We start from the raw sequence: 19,987 nt of genomic DNA, 5'->3' as shown, positions 1-19,987 counted from the left end.
CTGGACACCAGGACCGTTCCTGAGGTTCCTTCATGTCGTTCATTTGTTGAGTTTAATATTATTTTATCTAATTGTTCATGTTCTGATTATTAATATAGTATGTAAATATATTTAGTAAATTCTTTGTTTGCGTTAGACTACTTGTGGTGTTAATTTGTGAATTTAGTGGTTTTCCTTATTGGTAAGTGGTGGGAGAAAATGAGCATATCCAAAATGTAACAATTGTTTTAATAGTTAAATACTTTATTTAAATACTTTATTTCTGAACCTCAGTTCAGAGGGAACACAGGGAGCGTATCCCTGGCTGGGCTAGGGGCGCTACACTAGGATGTGGAAATATGGTCTTTTGATGACCTTGCCCTTTTTATGCCACCAGACAACTCTAAATAAAATGAATAAATCAACAAATAATAAATCACAAAACCATTAAGAGTGTGGCTTTAGCCGGTTCCCCTATCTGCGTGTGCATACATTGTTGCAGCCCAATTCCCTTCCCCACTCCCCGTTTCGAAGTAACCTTTCAGGTTTTTTTATAATTCTAAATTTGTCTTTTCATTTAAAGCTTGCAGTTCATTAGGTACATTGTTGAGCATGTTCCTAGCCTTTCTGGCCCAATAATCGCATTCTGCAAAATTTCCTAACTCCTTGTAACACTTTGCAATGTTGATCTTTATGCTCAAAGAGCAGCCAGAACTGAGCCTTTCTGCCTTAAGAAAGTTGTACAAAGCATGGGAAACTGATGTCAATTTATGATAATGTGGAAAAACGGTAGACACATAAATGTTCTCCGTTGAATTTAGTGTGGACATATCATAGCACCAACAACCCAGCAAGTAGTAACAGACAGGATCCTCATGATCCATGATGAAAAATCTGTCTAAATGTTGCTTGAGGATGTAGTTGGTTTCGATTTTCTCAGGGCCGACACTATTTTTTATTTTGAGACTGGTAAGAATGGCAAACTGCCTGTGACATTCAGCGCTGAGTCTTTTCCTCATCAAAGCGATCTTGGCCTCATTACAGCCATTAATAGCATAAGATTTCTTTTCCTCTGGATCCTTTGTGATGTAGTACATGTCAATGTAAGACCGGCCCAGGCGCCACAAGAACTCAGGGCTTTTGCTATAAATTTTCTTATAGTGTTGAAGAAGGTGGAATGCTTCTGTTATTCCTGTGTGATCACCCTCATGCAAGAGGTCACACTGCTGGAGTATTGATTCTAGATCTTCCTCTTGGGTCTTGTTTTGGCTCTTCCTAGACTTCGCAGTTGGTGTCTGGTTCAAGGGCTCTATATTTTGTTGTCTGCTCACAATCTTGGACATGTGGTAACAAACTGATGCGAAAAAAACAGTAAAAACCAGCCCTTTTAACCCAATTTGGTTTGGAATTAACATCTTCATCCGAATTCATTGTTTCAAGCCCTCCACTTAAATGAGCAATGGATGTTAATGTAATGTAAACAAGAAGTTTAATGTAATGTAAACAAGAAGTGGATAATTCCTTAATTTAAAGAATTAAATATTCTTGGCAATAAAATCCATGTTTGGGACAAAAACAAAAGAAGAATCACAAAAACAAAAGAAGAATCACAAAAACCAAAAGAAGAATCACAACAGCAAATTGACCAATCGCAATTACATTAAGAAACCGGAAAGGGTAGGTACCAGTCAGGAGACATCACTGATTGGACGACAGTCTTTCGTCTTTGGAACCGGACGTTCCTCTGCCTGTAGCGCATTTCGTTTGAACGGCGGAATGTTTTGTTCAGACTGTGGGAAAAAGTTGGTGGAGGAGTCACCGAACTTTTGCAGCGGCTGTGGCAAAAGGCTTTATGACGCATCTAGTATCGGAGACACTTCACGCCCATCGAGTAAGTTAACAAGCATGATAAAAGTTTTGTTTTTATGGTTGTATTAGCCTAGCATTAGCTAGAGGGCTGTTCCACGAAGCGAACTCGGAAAATCGAGGCTCATTTGAAAATGCACACCGCTGTCTTGAGCATGACTGCTCAAGACCTTTCTAGTAGTGAAGGTTTGATGGCAGTTCTAGTGTTAAACAAACTCCACAGCAACAGGCGGCATAAGGAGGTCCTAACACTTGGCTTTTGGGCAGATTATCTCCTTGATTCTGATGGATGCCTTTTTGTTTATAGTTTTATGAAAGGAGTGGTAAGGAAATACATTTTCTGTAATGTACTACAGTGTTTACTTTCTTCTTTCAGAGAAGGTAACAGCAGTGTGTCTGGAAGATTTGATGATGTTTGCCACAGGGCTGACAGCAGTTCCACCGGCAGGAATGACACCACCACCATGCATCCAGTTTTTCAGTGATTCGCCTTTTCCAGTTGCAAACACCTGTACAAATACTCTGAAGCTTCCCATCTGTGACTCATACAGCATCTTTAAAGCCAACATGGACTTTGGAATTCAAAATGCTCCAGGATTTGGATGTTCTTAAATCACCAAGGTCATGTTACAGTCACTATGTTATCCTGTCAAGTTCAGCTGCCCTTGGCACACTACTTAACACATTCATGTGACAAGCAACTTCCATCTTGTTAAAGACTTGTTTTATTCTGAATATTGTGTATGTTGGAAAACATATGCTGGACACTATTTATAAATGGTTTTATTAAAGAAACATTTCAAATGTTTCCTTGTGGTTAAATGTTAATATTTAAATCCATGCCAGGTGCTGTATATTATGAACAATATTATATTCAATTTAGCAAGAGGGAAAAGAACCACTACGTACATTAAAAACTGAAGGAAAAACAGAAGGGCTGGAGCACTCCATTGAGTCCAAAGGTTCTATTAGGTGCAAAAAAGGAAAGGCACTAAAGTGTCAACACAGTGTGTGTCTTCGTCAGAGTAACTCTGACCCTTCTGTTTTTCATTATGGCTGTCCATCAGCTGTAGAGCAATTCATGAGTGGATGACGCGCGGAGTGCCTTATTACACATTCAAAACTGAAGTTCAGTTAGTTGGTGTCTAAAACCCAGCTATGTCCATCAGGGCCAAATACAGTTCTGTGGCTGATTCCCAGTCTTGTGGCTGCTGCAGTGTGTTTTGTTGTAGGGCCTGTTGTAAATATTCCTCAATGTTTGGATCACCACACAATCCAACCGGTAGCCTCTCCTCAGGAAACACATCCAGTTCCCTCTCCTCAACAGCAAATCCACAGTCTCCTGAACCATATCTGCAAAATGAAAATAGAACAGTGAAGGATTTTTTTTGCTGACAATATGGAACTATATAAATCAACGCATGCAGTGACAGGTTATAAACTGCTCTATCATACTTATGTGTAAAATTATGAATATATATTAACCAACTTAAGCAATAAGATAACAATTTGCATTTAGTTTAATGCAAAAGCTTAATTCATTTTTTTAAGAACTCAAATACCTGTGAGGCAAGAGATAGAGTTCGTTTGGAATCCCCCCTGGACAAGATGCAAGTCTGCTTGGCCGGATCCTGTGTTTGTTCCAGAGGTCTTTGCATTCATCCAGGTCTGTCTGTAGAACCCTGCTGAAGCAGAATCTCAGCAAGCATTGGTGTTCGTCTCTTAGGTCTCCAAACAAGTCCATCCAAAACTGAGACCTGGGTATATAATTAGTAATATTTAAGTATCAATTTAGCTTTGTTCTTGGTCATTTTATAGTGTTTGAAAAAATATATATCCCCTGTTACATTTGTCTAATTTAAAACATGCCACAAACGGATGTCAAACAAAGTAATGCATATTAGTTTTCCATAAATATTGTAGCGACCCAGCAGTAATGTTATTGTTAAAATGCTGTATTTTTTTCACTCTGCCCTGTGTGTTGGTTGTGAGGAGTGGAGAGAGAGTTTGGTCTGAGTTGCGGCGTGTTTTTTTTTTTTCATATTGTATTGGCGTGGTTAAATCTAGGCAGGCATGCTCTTTGCGTCACAACAGCTGACAGTGACCATTTTCAGTTCCTGTAATAAAGTGACGGCTCTTAACGTCTATCTAATCCAACTTCTCAACACGTCCAGCAGGACGCTACTATATTCTCTTAAATGCATGTATAAAAACGATCTGATCAGCTTTTACTGTAGCCTACATCTACCAGACACAAATGTACCCACCTTCCTCTTCTGAAATAAGACCACCATGACTCGATGTGCTGATTCCCAGTAGATGATCCGTAACTGTGGCTTGACGATCCAGCATAATAGTCCGTGTGCGCGTGACGGATCGTACACTGTACTGCTGCCATAGTCCCATTCTCAGTCCCGGGGTCTGTTCGTAATCTCATTGGTATCACACCAAGACTCTTTACACAAAATATTCTCGAATAGCGAGAGCTACGTTTGGGTCACTGGTAATGTTCATGTTTTGAAAAATGCGCTACAGGCAGAGGAACTTCCGGTTCCAAAGACGAAAGACCGTCGTCCAATCAGTGATGTCTCCTGTTGCTGACTGGTACCTACCCTTTCCGGTTTCGTAATGTAATTGTGATTCTCAGTTTATTTTTGTGATTCTTCTTTTGTTGTTGTGATTCTTCTTTTGTTTTTGTGATTCTCAATTTGTTTGTGTGGTTTGCACTTCAGGGCCACCGTAGTAAACTCTTAAATCTGATATTGTGAATGCATGCATTGAACAGTTATTCGGGGGAAGATATTTCATTTTTTGCAAGAAGCTAGCTCACAGCAGCGGAGCCATGAAATGCAAAAAAAAGTATCTTGTGCACACAAGTTTCTGTACCACAGTCTGTGGACCTTATCGCACTGGGCAGTGGTGGCCTAGTGGTTAAGGAATCCTGATCCGCCAAGGTGCAGCCAAGGTGCCACTAAGGTGAGCAAAGCAGTGTCCCCTCACACTGCTCCCTGGGCGCCTGTCATGGCTGCCCACTGCTCACCAAGGGTGATGGTTAAATACAGAGGACACATTTCGTTGTGTCTCCGTGTGCTGGGCTGTGTATCACAATGACAATCACTGACACACATCACCCCAAGGACAGAAGAAGGCACTAAAAAGTGATGTGAGCACAGCCGACTGTGGACAATCCCTGAGGTTTCTTTTGTTTAGTTTTTGGTGTTTAGAGCCTTGCCGGACAAGAGAGGAGGATCTAGATTGAGTATGTTATGCATTAATGTTGTTTATTTTATTGGTGGTTTATTTATTGGTGGAACATTGGTGGTGTCCTTGTCTTTTCATATGTTTAGTGTGTTCCCCTTTGCCCTTCTTACATTTTTTACACGGTTTTGCTTTGTGTGCAGTATAGGGTTGGGTTATTAGTAAGTAGAATTAATTATTTGTGCAGTGCTGTTACTAATTTGTGGTAACTGTCACCTACCGCAGAATTTTCACTGTGTGACAGAATGCAGCAGAATCCATAGAAAGAGGAAGAGAAGACAGACGACGGCTGCAGGCACCAGCGGGGTACACTGGAGTGTCTGCTGTGGGAGAGGGTCGAGCCATGGCAAGGTGAGTCGTGGTGGGGGAACGACCCCCGTGTTCAGCGAGAGTGGTGCCACCCGTGTGTATATGTGTGTGTGATTAAGTGTCCTTGAGTTGGGGAATAGAGAGTTTCTGGATGCAGTGTATGTTGTAAATGTTCGTTATGGAGGGAAAAGAGACTCCGGTGATCTTCTCAGCTGTCCTCACTATCCAATGTAGGGTCTTGCGGTCTGATGTGGTGTAGTTCTCATCCAGGCAGTGATGCAGCTGGTCAGAATGGTCTCAATGGTCCCTCTATAGAAGGTGGTGAGGATGGAAGGTGGGAGATGGGCTTTCCTCAGAGGAAGTGTTCTTTGTGTTGAGAGTCCAGGAGAGGTTCTCCTCTAGATGAACACTGAGGAACCATCGATGTTCTGTGGTGAGTGGTCTTTTCGTTCTCTTCTGAAATCAACTGTAATCTCTTCAGTTTTGTTTACTTTCAGAAACAGATTGTTGATGCACCTTCTCTCTGTGCGATGACACATCATTCTTGCTGATGAGACCCACCACAGTCGTGTCATTGGCAAGATTAATGAAATGGTTGGAGCTGTTGTTTGCTGCACAGTTGTGGGTCATCAGGGTGAACAGCATTGGACTGAGCACACAGCCCTGAGGAACTCCAGTGCTCAGTTTGGTGATCCAGTATTTCAGTCAGGAAGTCCAAGATCCAGTTGCACAGGGTGGTCTTCAGGCCCAGCAGGCTCAGATTCTGAAACAGGTGCTGAGGAATGATGGTGTTGAATGCTGAACTGAAGTCTATGTGCAGTATTTATGTGTATGTTTCTTTATTGTCCAGATAGATGAGGGTCAAATGCAGGCAGGTGCCGATGGCATCTTCTGTGGAGCAGTTGCACTGGGTCCAGGGTGGAGAGCAGCAGGCTGTTCACATGTTTCATGAACAGCCTCTGAAAGCACTTCATCATGATGGATGTAAATACAGTATAGTAATTCTTACAACATGACACTGAAGACTTCTTCAGCACAGGCATGATGATGATGGGGGCCTTGAGACACGTTGGAACAACAGCGGTGCTCAGTGAGTCGAAAGTGAGTTGAATCTGTGACGAATTTCTCACATCCGAATTTCTCACATCACAACACAGCTCCTGATCACTGGGAGGAGGGTTTCCTCAGAGTCACATTGTTCTATGTTGAATTGTGCATAAAAATCATTCAGCGCATTCAGTAGGGAGAGGTCACTGTCACAGGCAGAGGTTTTAGTCCTGTAGTTTGTGACTGCGTGGATGCCCTGCCACATGCGCCATGTCGCCGCTGTCCTGGAAGTGGCTGTGATTTTTCTGGTCTTGTGCACGTTTTGATGCTGTAATGGCTCAACACAGTTTGGCCTTTGCTGATCTTAGGGCCACCCTTTCTGAGTCTCGAACCTTGAGCAGTTCACATACCTCTGCAGTCATCCACAGTTTCTGGTTGGATCATGTGGTGATTGACTTGAAGACTGCGACGTCATCAGTGCATTTGCTGATGTAGCTGTTGACTGATGTGTCCATATTTATGATATTGTTGCCGTTGGTTGCAGCCTCCCTGAACATTGAGTCAATGCACTCAAAATGGCTCCTGCTGGCAACGTGCTCACCTGCTTCAGAACCAGTTTTGTACATCTAAAGAGCAGTCTGTATGCTGAAACTAGCATAACAGTGATGTGGTCTGATTGCCCGAAATGGGGGGCGGCCTCAATTTTGAGATTCATGGCAAAGGCAAAGGTTTTCAGTTTTTTTTTTTTTTTTTTTTACATTTTAATAAGTTTGTCAAAACCTCAAGTAAACTTTTTTTCATGTTGTCAAGTTTGTAATTGTTCATTTTATTTTTATAGTGTGTATGAAAGAAGGAATTGGGGTTCTGGGGACCTGGCTTGTCTTGGACACAGGCCGGGGGGGCTTCAAGGAAAAATGATTGGGAACCCCTGATTTAGGGGTTCTAGAGCGTATTCGAGTGGACCGCACAAAACACATCTTTTGGGGAAAAATGCTAATATAACCTCCAACCTGACCTATAACCCCAAATGTTTCACACATAACAACAATGGCGGATTACATGTTCAACAAAAGGAATTCTACTCAGGCTGTACTTTTTTCATGAAAAAAAAGGCTGGTGAAGTACAACATGTTCCAGATGCCACTTACAGGTGTGTGGGCGTTCTCTGTGTCTCCTGGTGGATTGCAAAATTTCAAAACACACTCCCATGTGAACGCAGGTTTTCTAGGAATCGACAACCTGTTTTAGACAGGGCCTCAGATGTTGCAAAATAATGCAATGACACAGACACATGTTACTATTGTGATTTATTACTGTTATTGCTTTTTTTTATACTGAATTTGATCATGCATATAATACCTATTCTGTATGTAACAACTTCCTCTCAGATGCTGCATTGTATATACAGTACAGTAAAGCATAAGGTTTAGATCTTGCTCTTCTTCTTAGTGCGTGTTTTCCTTTTGGCCTTGGAATCGATGATGAGTTGTGATTTGTGCTTGAGGGTGGCCCGAGTGATGACATCACTCTCGTGGTCGGCACTGACGTCGTCATCATCTGTTGTTTACATGGTGAGCAAGAAAGAACCAGAAGGAACTTTAGTTAAATTTACCTCCACTCTCACAGCATCCAGACATGCATCTCATCAGTTCCCCCTCAGGAAATCAATGCAAAGAAGGAACTGTGAAGATAATGGTCCTGGAAATGGTCCTGATATTTCAGGGGCAGAGGTGGCCTAGCGGTTAAAGAAGCGGCCCCATAATCAGAAGGTTGCCAGTTCGAATCCCAATCTGCCAAGGTGCCACCTATGTGCCACTGAGCAAAGCACCGTCTCCACACACTGCTCCCCAGGTGCCTGTCATGGCTGCCCACTTCTCACCACAGGTGTTGGTTAAAATCAGAGAACACATTTTGTTGTGTGCACCGTGTGCTCTGCTGCAGTGTATCACAATGACAATCACTTCATTTTCACTCTTCACTTTCATGGCAGGCTGTTATTTCAGAACAGCAGTCGATTAGGACAATAACTGAACAACAGTCATTCATAAACAACATAATTCTGTAAAAAGACAAAAATTACCCAATGAGAAGATCCAAATTTTCCATACTATCTGTCATGTTGTGTCCTGTCATTGTCAGAGTGTGCGTGGTATGAGAGACTATGAGCAGGGGTGTGAGTACGATGTCTGGTCGGTGGGCTGGCGCGGCCACAGGGAAGTCCTCAAGTGGTCAGGGTCAGCGGTTTGGGTCAGCACTGAGGTGTGGCCTGAGTCTAGTGAGTTTAACAATGACTGTTTAATGGTTATGGCCGTGTATAAGTGAACCTTCCCTTTTCCCATTTCCACTTCCAAAAACTGAGAAGCTGTAACAGCAGCTCCTTCCTCATTTCATACGGTCGCTCTGGTCAGTTGGGTTATATTTCAGGTCATTGTTCAGGTCACACACCACTGCTCCTGCTCACGCCTCTCAAAATGCTGTCCCAAAACAGCTGCCATTTTCCAAGCAGTCACAAACTACAGGACTGTGAACTGCCTGTGACAGGGACCCCTCCCTACCAGATGAACTGAATGACTTCTATGCACGATTCGACACACTGAACAACATGACGAAGGAAATCCAATCCTCCTACCAGTGATCAGGTGCTGTGTCTAACCATGGTGGGCATGAGGAAAACTCTTTGTAGAGTTAACTCACGAAAGGCTGCTGGACCAGACAACATGCCTGGAAGATCCTCAGAGAATGTGCAAACCAGCTGGCAGATGTTTTCAACATCTCACTGAGCACAGCCATTGTTCCAACACCTCTCAAGACCACCACCATCGTGCCCATGCTGAAGAAGTCTTCAGTGTCGTATCTAGACTACAGTTCAACATTCAACACCATCATTCCTCAACACTTGGTCGAGAAGCTGAGCCTGCTGGGCCTGAACACCTCTCTCTGCAACTGGACCCTGAGGAGCTCAGTCCAGTGCTGTTCACCCTGCTGACCTACGACTGTGCAGCAAAGCACAGCTCCAACCACATCATCAAGTTTGCCAATGACACGACCATGGTGGGTCTCATCAGCAAGAATGATGAGTCAGCGTACAGAGAGAAGGTGAGTGCAGGCCAGAATTAATAAACGTGAGAAGAGGGAGCTAATCAGTGCCACCAAATGAGCTCACAAAATAGCTCATTCTGAAGCTCGACTGTTAAATCAAAGTTCTAGACTAATGCACATAGAAACTCACAAGGACTCATAGACAAACACCACATGAAAAGGTGAGGAATGGGTCACTGGATGTGTGCAGCAGGGTTTAATAAAACAAGGCAGGGCTCCTTGCTGAACCTTTCAGGCATGAAAGCACCTTCAGTCATGGGCTTTAGCGAATAGCCACACGTCCCACATTGAGATGTCAAGCAAGCCAAGAAAACTGCGGGTATTACCAGTTATGTCTCTCTGTTATTGTTGTTATTACTGCTTGTATTTCATGTATAACAAAATATATTAAATATTTCTGTTTAATAGGACTAGAATAAATGTGTTCCCCCAATGCACTGATGCGCACTGGGAAAACCCCACAAATATATAAATGTATATAGATGTATTCATGATTACAGTGAATATGTGATAATCTGAAAATCTAATTAATACATCTCAAACTATTATAATATTTCCTTCAACCAAATATGTTAAAATATATTTCAGTACAGTCATTACTTGGTTATTGGGCTAGAAGATTTACTATTTGATTTATAGACACAAACATCCTTTTGGGTGCTCCTGATTTTAAGAAAATGAAAATTTCTTGTTTATATTATACATTTCAAGCTGTTTATATGTTTTGGGAGTCTCTCACCATCGTAGGGATCCTGTTTCTGGGCCTCGGGCTGCTGGATGCGGGTATTAGAAAGAGGCAGATGCCTCTCAATGCTAGACAAGAACTGGCAAAAAAAAAAAACCCTGTTAGTACCAGTCAAGTAACAGAAACAAAGACCAGCCTGCCCATCACGCAACAGGGTTTTAGACAAACACACACTCACATATTTTAAATCATAATGATTCTCATTTAAAATATGAACATGAACTCCCATGTTTGTGGAAACACACACACACATACATATACACACCTCTTCATCTTCCATCTCTTTAGTGATAGTTGCCAGGTCTTTGCCATGTAGCTCCTCCTGCAGCTGCAGCATTTTCTTTTCAACCTGGACCAAGAGTTGCAGGATGTACTCCTCAGAGTTGGGATCCACTTGTACTTTTTCATCAGCAGGCTGGGGCCGATAATAATTCATAAGCTAATTAGATCATTTCAACTAGGCAGGATTCACAATCAGCACTCTGTTTTGCACTGTACCAGTTGGATGTGCTCCAGCTTGTCGCTGAGATGTTCTACTCCAGCCTGGACGGTGATGAGGGTGCGGCCGAGCGAGTCCACATGCTCTTTTGCTGCATCCCGCCGCTGCAGCTCCACCTGCAGATGTTGCCTGCACTCTTCCAGCTCTTTCTGCCGACTGCCAAAAACACACACATAAACACATGCCATTGAGCAATGCTAAGACGTGTAGAGATCACTCTTCTAGTGATTGTCCTCTGCCAAATCTGTTGTTATTGTGGGTATGATGGACATTTCAAAATTTCACACTGAAGCAGCAGAACTTGCAGCATGTGTACCTGGCAGCTTTCTCCTCCTTTGAGTACTTCATGTCCTGTAATTGGCCTTGGAGCTGCTCTAGTTCCTCTTTCAGCTGCTGCAGGGTTTTCTCGTTCTCTACCTTCAGGCTCTCCAGCTGCTTCTGGGTGTTCTCCTGGGAGACATACCACTCCACAATCTCCTAGAGACACACAGAACACAAACAGAAGTTGACAATGAGTTCACAATGATGGGCTCATGGATAAGTAAGTAAATGTGAAAGGGGACCTGTGGGTTGATGAGTCCGGTGGCCTCTTTGATGCGCTGGAAGGGTTCATCGCTAAGGGAGATGGGGAGCTGTTGCTCCTCCTCCTCCTCGAAAGCGACGGCACTGTGGGGGGCTTCACTGCTTAGCTCGTCCTGCTGCATAGCTGCACGCTGGGCCTGGGAGCAGAAGATCTTGATTATGTTACTTTCTCTAGTTCTGCTAATATCTTCCTAAATGGAACCATGTTTTTTACATTATTTTCTGGTGGTCTAATCCATTGCTGTTGTGATGAGATGCAGTGTTGGACAGTTGTAGTTACAAATCAATCTTAAAAAAACTTTGCCAGTTCTAAATCTTTTTATTTCATAGCCATGTGAGGCTATATTATAATATCCATACCTAGCTAAAGTATGCCTCGGATCCACAAGAGAACTTAAATTATGAAGAGGGTCTATTTGAACAAATCCGACATTATGTTTTGCTTTGTGTTGATGTTTCCAAAGTTTTTGTGTTACAAAAGTGACTTTCTTTTGGTGGGTGACACCTCCCCTTGTGCAAAAGGAACCCCTTAGTAGGGGTTAGTAGGAACCCCTAAGTAGTAGAGTGAACTTCTTGGACAAGGAATTGACAAGTGGATCAGATCAGCATCAACAGTTTTTTTTTTTCAGTGCGCAGCACCAGTATGTCGTGGTAAACAGAGATTTTAACTGTAAAAACAAGACAGATAAATGCGACTGGAATGAGGTTTCTTTGCAGGGTTGCTGGAGTTGAGAAGCTCAGCAATCAGAGAGAACCTTGAAGTTGCGCTGCTGACACCCGGCATCGAGAGGTTAGGCATGTCATAAGGATGCCCTCTGAGAGGTTGCCCCACTGTGCAGAGACCCCAAGAAAAGCCCAGGACCCTCTGGCAGGATAATATCTCTTGGTGGTCTTGGGAACGGCCTTGGGATCTCCCAGGATTGGCTGGACACTGCTGATGTAAGGGATGTCTGGTCTGACCAGCTCAGCCGGTTGCATCTGGAAGAATCATCTGGGTGAAACTGACTAACTAGTAGTGAAGTGATTGTCATTGTGAAACGCTGCGGCACAGCACACGGTGACACAATGAAATGTGTCCTCTGCTTTTAATCATCATCCTTGGTGAGCAGTTGCCAGCCATGACAGGCGCCCAGGGAGCAGTATGTGGGGACGGTACCTTGATCAAGGGGACCTCAGTGGCACCTTGGCGGTTTGGGATTCGGACCTGCAACCTTCTGATTATGGGTCCGCTTCCTTAATCGCTAGGCCACCACTGCTACCTAAGTAGAGGCTGTAAATCAGTATTATTTTTTGTTTGTTTTGTTATACTTTATTATTCCCGAAGGAACTTGCTTCTCTGTATTTAACCATCACCCTTGGTGAGCAGTGGGCAGCCATGACTGCGCCCGGGGAGCAGTGTGTGGAGACAGTGGCACCTCAGTGGCATTTTGGCAGATTGGGATTCCAGCCTGCCTCCCATGGCCCCATTTTTGTGACAAGCAAGACACAAGCGAGCATAGTTTCTAATCTACCCGTAAAGTAAACAATGAAGAAACAAATGCATCACCGGGATAAGCCTCACCCTTCTCTCCACCCTCTCAGCCTGGGCTTTGTGCTCCTCAACCTGCTTTTTCAAATGGTTGAGAGTGCGCTCCCGCTCTCGGCGCTCCTGATATACCAACTCCTCCTCACGCTGCAACTCCGCCTGAGAACAAACATCATACTTCAAATACATTGACATTGAGAACATGTCTATCTTATGATATGAAGTTGTTGTGCGATTTACTCTGGAAAACTGCTTAAAACATTATCTGACGTTTCTGGTCCCAGGTCAGCTAATATCTTAAAAGTGTCACCTTTGCCATCTCCATGGATTTCTGAGCCTCACTGTTGGTGACCTGAAGCTCTTGCAGCTCCCTTTTCTTCTTCATAATCTCAGTCTCGAGGCTGTCCAGCTGAGGCTGGAATGTTAGGCTCTCCTCCTGTACAGAAATAATGGAAATTGTTAACAGCAGTAGTGCTAGATTGTGGATTACAGCCACCATGCTACCTTCAAGACTTCCTTAAGCCACTGAGTGCCACTGAGCAAAGCACTGTCCCCACACACTGCTCCCCGGGTGCCTGTCATGGCTGCCCTCTGCTCACCAAGGGTGATGGTTAAAAGCAGAGAACACATTTCGTTGTGTCACCGTGTGCTGTGCTGCAGTGTCTCACAATGACAATCACTTCACTTTTACTTTCAGCCTATGTGTTTCCAGCTATTGAATTCATGACTATTAAGTAAACAAAGACTTGGTGTTATTGGTCCATCTGTTCCTTACTTGCATATGGGCCTTGATCTTCAGGTAACCCCTTGTGATGTTTTCAGCAGCCTGATACTTCATGTTGACCTTCTCGAGCCGATTCTCCAAGATCCGCAAGTTCTACAGGCCACACGGACACACACAGCACACACAAGCCATGTACAGCCATTCTGATAGCAGACAGGTGTGAGGGGGGCAATTACCTTTTATGGAGTGGTGAGTTCAAATAGTCATGGTCAGTACAAATTTGGCAAAAATAATGGATTTTAAAAAAAGGTAGAGGTGTAACACACATACAAATAGACAAATGCATTGCATTTATTAGGACTGTGTCTTTATCAATAGTGGCTCTGGCGCTGTATGGCAGGAGAATATTTTTATTGACAAGGGCGGCCATTTGTAATCAATGTGTCACCTTTTGTTCAGCAGCCTGCTGGGAGTTTAGCCGAGGACTTTTACTTCCGGCCTCCAGCTGCAGGTCCTCCAGGCGTTTCTGCAGTTTCTGGGTATCATGCTTCATGGCGTTCAGCTTCTTCTGCTTGGCAAACACTTGGCCTTTCACCACATCCAGTGCAGCCTGCTGAGTAGAAATTGCTTGTGTGATGTCTTGAAACTGCGTTGTATAGTATGTGTCGTGTTTTGAAGCCTAATTATTTCCCACCTTTACAGACTTATTCCTGAAAGCTGCTATCTCTTTGCCACGACCTTTAAATGCTTCATCTATCACCTGCTCATCTTTCTACAAGGCAGTAACACACAACATGTTAGTTTATTACATCAATACAGTAAACATCAAGACATACTAGTGCATCTGAAAAAGTGGCGTTTATGTGTTTCTGCTATTCGCCGTCTGATGTTGATGTAATATGTCATGTGATTCAGTTCAATTCAATGAACGTTATTTGTCCCAGAGGGGCAATTTAAAAGGTACAGTGTGCACTAATATAACAGTTGTGAAATATATTTCATGTTGGTGTCATATATCATTATTGCCATGACATGACCCATAATTATTTGGTCGTCACATCTGTCACTGGCCCGTACTAGCGTGAAGGGCTGTTTTTATCTGTTGGGCATCTGATGACGGAACTTCATGGACCTCTGCCAGTTTCCTGCGAAGCCTCTCGGTCTCCTGTCTCATCTGGAGGATGCTTTCTCGGTTTTTCTGTATTGTGGCCTGAGACCTTTCGTAATCTGCTCTGCTCTCTTCCTCTGTTCAACAGAGATCATGTTGTAAATTATGCTCACCTGCTACTTTGCATCAGAAACATGCCATTCACATCCGCGCTGTATAGGTATCCCATTCCTCCATGGTGAGTGGTGGGTAGCCCCAAAAATACCCAGCAAACAGCCACTCTGGGGTCGATGCAAACTGTGCATCAAAACTAACTCTAACTCTACTTTTCTCTGCCCCACATGATGGAAATTTAAGTAATAAAATAGGAGGAGTTGGTAACTATTAACACACCCCCCCCATCTGCATGAATAAAGTATTGCCTGTTAATATGCCTGTCACACAATCTGTAGCAGAAACAGTGTTTCCAGATGCGTGATCATTTCAGCGTAAAAAGTAGTCCATAAATGTGCCAAACAAAACGTAATTACACAGACAAAAATCAACTAATAAAGCTTTGTCTCACATAGAGAATTACAATCTAAAATAATGGCGAATTACAGTTAAGACAGAAACTCAGCCAGTACGGTATTTAAGTAGGATTCAATGTGGCTGAAACTTACCGAGAAGCTTTATTTTGCGTTGGAGCTCAGATTTGCGGTCAGACATCTTCAGAACAATGAAAAAAGCACAAAACTGTAGCTGGCGTTTCTTCACACAGCAACCTGCGAGCCGTAACCCAGCAACCGACAAACGCTCCTGATCCAGTCCGAATTCCAGTCCGCATTTTCACTGTGGAGTGAGAGCAAAAACATGGAGTGGCTGCCAGGCAAACTGGTGACGAAGACTGACTCCATCCTCGCTCTCCACACATGAGAACAAGTAACACTTGAACTATATACTATTCGATATTACTCAGTACCACTGCTATGACTTCATGCTTGGTTTGTGCTCTCACATGAACTGACAACTGTGGGACCGTATATAGAAGGTGTGTGTCTTTCCAAATCAGGCCAACTAAGCTGCAGAAGTGTCTAAAGGAAAATCAGGGCAAACAGGAGGCACCTCAGCTCAATTTTGAGCTTCATGGCAAAGGCTGTGAATACTTATGTATACTTGTGCTTTCTCCGTTTTTTATTTTTAATACATTTGGCAATGCCTCAAGTAAACTTTTTTCACATTATCGTTATGGGATGTTGCATGTAGAATTCTGAGGAAAAAAAGAATTTAATCAATTTTGGAATAAGGCTGTAACATAACAAAATGTGGAACAAGTTAATGTGCTGTGAATAATTTCCAGATGCACTGCATATGCTTGTATTGTATTCCATAAATTACATTACTCAAACTAAACAAGAGCTTTACACTCTAATCCTGTAATATTCTTTTGGGCAGGGCACTTTCTTTTATTTCTTATATCAGCCAGTCTGCTCATTTTTCAGTAAAGATAACTGATATAATTTATGTTTGCTATAGAAAGAACAAAAAGCACAGTTTGTTAATTGTTGAACATTTTCACAGTTTTGGATACTTTGATTTTATTTTCTCTTTTTTATTGTAATGTTTGAGTTGGACCTTACAATTCAGAATTTGGTTCTTTTGTGCTTAAAAATGTTTTATGGGGTGGTCTGAACATAGTTTATACATTTATACAGCATAAAAGTTGAATAAAAACTACTAGTGCTGCATTGGATTTATGATTTGTCCTTTTTTTTCAATTCATTTTCAAGTAATTAAAAGTAAATGTAACAGTTATTTACATTTAATGTTCTTTGAATGGTCAATCCTGTTTACTGTTTTTCCGCCATCTAGTGGTGAATTACAGACGGAACAATTATTAAGGGTTAAGGTTCCAGCCGACCCTTTTTTATATATGCACCCGTGCGTCTGCACACGCGTTGCTGCAGATTGGCGCCACTGAAGAAAGGAGAAATAAAAAGTTAAAAGACAGAGGAAATAAGCAAAGTAATGTTGAGAGGAACTACAGCCATAAGAAATTATTTAGTCTCTCATGGATGTCAGCTCACGAGGTTTGTTGACTTAAATATTTTATTTGTGATTAATGCATTGTTTCAAATGTATGAGGAAATGTGCAAGAACTTAATGCAAGGTTTGTCTTTGTTTTCTTTGTGAGCAGTTCTCACGGGTTGTTGAGACCAGAATAAACCCCGTTTTTGACTCTCGTGCCTCCGTCATTCCGTGAGGGTGCTACATAAATTCTAAAGCAATTAATTTTTTACTTTTACTCAAGTAGATTTTTTGATGGGTATTTTTACTTTTACTTGAGTAGAATTAAAGCAAAGTAAAGATACTTTAACTTAATTACATTTTTCCGGTACTTTTTCCACCTCTCAAAACAACAAAGCCACCGCTTCCACCTTCACCTATGAACCAGAAACCCGGGTTCAAACCCCAAACCTAGAGTACCTACAGGGGTGGGTAATGGTTTAGGCCCACATGTTTACGGTTACCATGCCACATTTTCATGGATCTACAATTGCTGCAATTGTTAGTTACATATATACACACATAGTTATTATATGTTGTTTTATATGTGTTAACAGAATACAGAGCTGCAATGCAGCTTTGTAAAAATCTGTCCCACAGTCTGTAGGATGGAACATGGTGGCCTGTTGGTGTCACGACAGAGAGCCGACGGGGGAACGAAGCGCAGAGGCTGGACATAAGGGAAACAATGATTTTTAATAAATACAAATAAACATAGTGGTCGAAAACGGGGAGAACAAAAACGAACCTGCAGGTGTGTGGCGGTTGCCAGAACTCAAAAGGTAGCCAGGTAAAAAACAAAGTTCACTCAACTGAGTCCACTAAAATGTCGCCGCTGCAGAGGGGCGGAGCCACAGGCTTTTAATAGCTGTCCGGATTGGCCCCAGCTTCTCACTGCACCTCTCCGCTGGCAGAGCGGCCAGCTTCCCTCCCTGCAACGTGCAGGGAGGCGGTCCCGGAGCCTCCGGCGACCATTCGCAGCACTCCAGGCTACTGGGAACATGCAGCCCCTCTCACTGCATGTCCCTGGTGCCAAGGTGGGGGCTTTGCCAGACCATCCGTCTAGCCTCTTCTACATCCATTGGGACAAGCAGGCCCTCTTCCTGCCTGATCCAGCTGGGTCCTCATGCCTACCAGGGGGCTCTATGGCACTCCACCCCTCTGGAGGCGGATGCAGGCCCATGCCTTGCTTGCCCTCCTCACCGGCTACCGGAGGACCCAGCTCTGTCGCTAACCCATGGAAATAAAAATATGTATACATATACATTCGAATAGGTGATTATTGTTTGAAATGTTTATTTGCTCTCTAGACTTCTTTAGTAATGTGTACTTAAAGCAATAAAGAGCAGTTTACAGTTTGTTTAAAGTGCCCTCTATTCTTTCTCTATAGTTGATACAATGACTATAAAGGTGGTAGTAGCCTAGTGGGTAACCAGAAGACCCAGGTTTAAATCCTACTTACTTCCATTGTGTCCCTGAGCAAGACATGTAACCCTGAGTGTCTTCTGGGGGGACTGTCCCTGTAACTACTGATTGTAAGATTGTCTGATAAATTCTGTAAATGTAAATAAAGTTTATTATTAAACATTGCATTTACTTAACATTTCATTATGCAGTATAAATTGAGTTTAAACAGCTGTGCCATTAGACTGTAATATGTCAGTTCTGTGAATTTGAAATGTAACAATTGTTCCGGGAAGTAATAATTAAACACACTTTGACAAACAAATGAAAAAAATAGATAATAACTAATTATAGTAACCAAAGAATTACTTATGATTGATTACGTTGGAGTAGGTTTTTTAATTAAATACAACTGATACAAAGCTAATGTTAAATTTACAATATTTGCAAATAAAACCCTACAACAGAATTTAACCAGGAGTCCCCCAGTGCCAGAATCATCTCTGACAAGAGATGATGTAGAAAGGATGTTGAAGGAAATTGTGGAGAGGCAGCAGGCATTAGAACAGCAACAACAAAAAAAGACCACAAGGAATTGTCTAGCATATTGCAGCCAAAATCCCGCTTCCTTGGTGATGGCTCCAACATTAATTTTTTTATCATTCAGGTTAAATACTCTGCTGCTCTCAAAAGGTCTTCCAGACCTACGCAGCCGAGGATCTCATTGACCCCAGGATGAGCTTCCAGGACTTTGCTGCCACTCCTTTCTTCCAACAGGAACTAGAAAGGTCAAAAGTATCCCACTGGACATCTATGTAGATTCTGCCACTTACCACTGAAGCAAGTAATAATGTGTACTTAATTAAAGTAAATAGATATTTATAGTTTGTTTATAAATAAAGTTTTTTATTAAACGTTGCTTTTATACTTAATTGGCTGTCTATTGAATCCTATTGGCTGGTTGTTCCTGCGACCAGGAAAGGTGTCCAATGGGTAATCACACCATTTCTTTAAACCATATCCTAAAGACTATCCTACTCTTTAAATAAATAAATAAAATATCTCACTGAAGGCATCAAAACTAAAAATGAACACATGTGGAGTTATGTAATTAATAAAAAGTGGAGACCTGGCCTCCACAGTCACCGGACCTGAACCCAATAGAGATGGTTTGGGGTGAGCTGGACCGCAAACAGGCCAACAAGTGCTAAACACCTTCTTCAAGAGTGTTGGAAATCCATTTCAGGTGACAACCTCTTTTCCCATTCATTTTCAATGGTAGCGCTTATCAGTACGGATATAATATATTTCTGGCCACTACGAGTTTGTGGCGATGTGGCGACGAGCTTGACTGCTACTGCTGCTGTTCAATGGTAAGAACAATCTTTTAGGAAGAATGTAAAATGTACGATTATGCAGTCATACTTCATTTTTTCCGTGTCATTCATGGTTATGGTGACATACTAATTTAATTAACTTTACTGATGTGAGACCTCCACTGACGTTCTAAAAAAAATAATATAACATAAAAATACAACAACTTTATAAAATATTACAAATACAAAGCAGACAAAGAAAACATACATCACCCTTTGGGTGATGTATTTTTAGAGCAATGCATTTTAGAGCAATGCAAAGTACATATTTTTGAGGAATGTACAGCACTCAAGTGGAATGGATCATGCATTGCAATGTGTAGTGCATACAAATAAGAAAAGTTGGAAGGCAAAACCATAATTATGTAAATATTGTTAGAAATGCTATATATGTTCAAATAAAAAAGTAAAACGTGTTAA

At 42.2% G+C, this 19,987-nt stretch overlaps 1 protein-coding gene and 1 long non-coding RNA gene across 6 annotated transcripts; one reads left to right on the top strand and one right to left on the bottom strand.

Annotated features, from left to right (window-relative positions):
- The first annotated feature begins 1,717 nt into the window (after window positions 1-1,717).
- On the top strand, window positions 1,718-2,653 carry LOC114786965 (uncharacterized). Its single transcript, XR_003749271.1, has 2 exons — window positions 1,718-1,870; window positions 2,222-2,653. It is a non-coding gene; the product is annotated as an uncharacterized LOC114786965 (long non-coding RNA).
- A 5,096-nt stretch (window positions 2,654-7,749) lies between these two features.
- On the bottom strand, window positions 7,750-15,522 carry odad3 (outer dynein arm docking complex subunit 3). 5 transcript variants are annotated; one of them, XM_028973878.1, is made up of 13 exons: window positions 15,404-15,522; window positions 14,766-14,878; window positions 14,328-14,405; window positions 14,082-14,246; window positions 13,685-13,786; window positions 13,220-13,345; window positions 12,946-13,068; window positions 11,366-11,521; window positions 11,119-11,279; window positions 10,802-10,958; window positions 10,569-10,718; window positions 10,298-10,382; window positions 7,750-8,016 (listed from the first exon to the last, which is right to left on the bottom strand). In XM_028973878.1, the coding sequence occupies exons 1-13, from the start codon at window positions 15,447-15,449 to the stop codon at window positions 7,886-7,888; spliced, it is 1,593 nt and encodes a 530-aa protein (XP_028829711.1). In that variant the 5' UTR covers window positions 15,450-15,522; the 3' UTR covers window positions 7,750-7,885. The 5 variants fall into 5 exon arrangements, with proteins under 5 accessions (XP_028829711.1, XP_028829712.1, XP_028829715.1 ...); XM_028973879.1 differs by having other exon boundaries at window positions 14,082-14,243; XM_028973882.1 differs by lacking the exon at window positions 14,766-14,878 and having other exon boundaries at window positions 15,404-15,494.
- Between the last annotated feature and the right edge of the window lie 4,465 nt (window positions 15,523-19,987).

The sequence above is a fragment of the Denticeps clupeoides genome, chromosome 3 (assembly GCF_900700375.1).
Source record: "Denticeps clupeoides chromosome 3, fDenClu1.1, whole genome shotgun sequence".
Classification (NCBI taxonomy): domain Eukaryota; kingdom Metazoa; phylum Chordata; class Actinopteri; order Clupeiformes; family Denticipitidae; genus Denticeps; species Denticeps clupeoides.
Note: the sequence above shows the minus strand (reverse complement) of the source record. Positions and strands in the feature narration are given on the sequence as shown.

Coding starts and splice junctions, on each gene's coding strand:
- odad3 (XM_028973878.1), bottom strand. CDS start 15,449: ATGTCTGACCGCAAATCTGAGCTCCAACGCAAAATAAAGCTTCTCG. Junction 13,346..13,684: donor AGATCAAGGCCCATATGCAA/GTAAGGAACAGA, acceptor ATTTCTGTACAG/GAGGAGAGCCTAACATTCCA. Junction 8,017..10,297: donor GAAACAGGATCCCTACGATG/GTGAGAGACTCC, acceptor TGTAAACAACAG/ATGATGACGACGTCAGTGCC.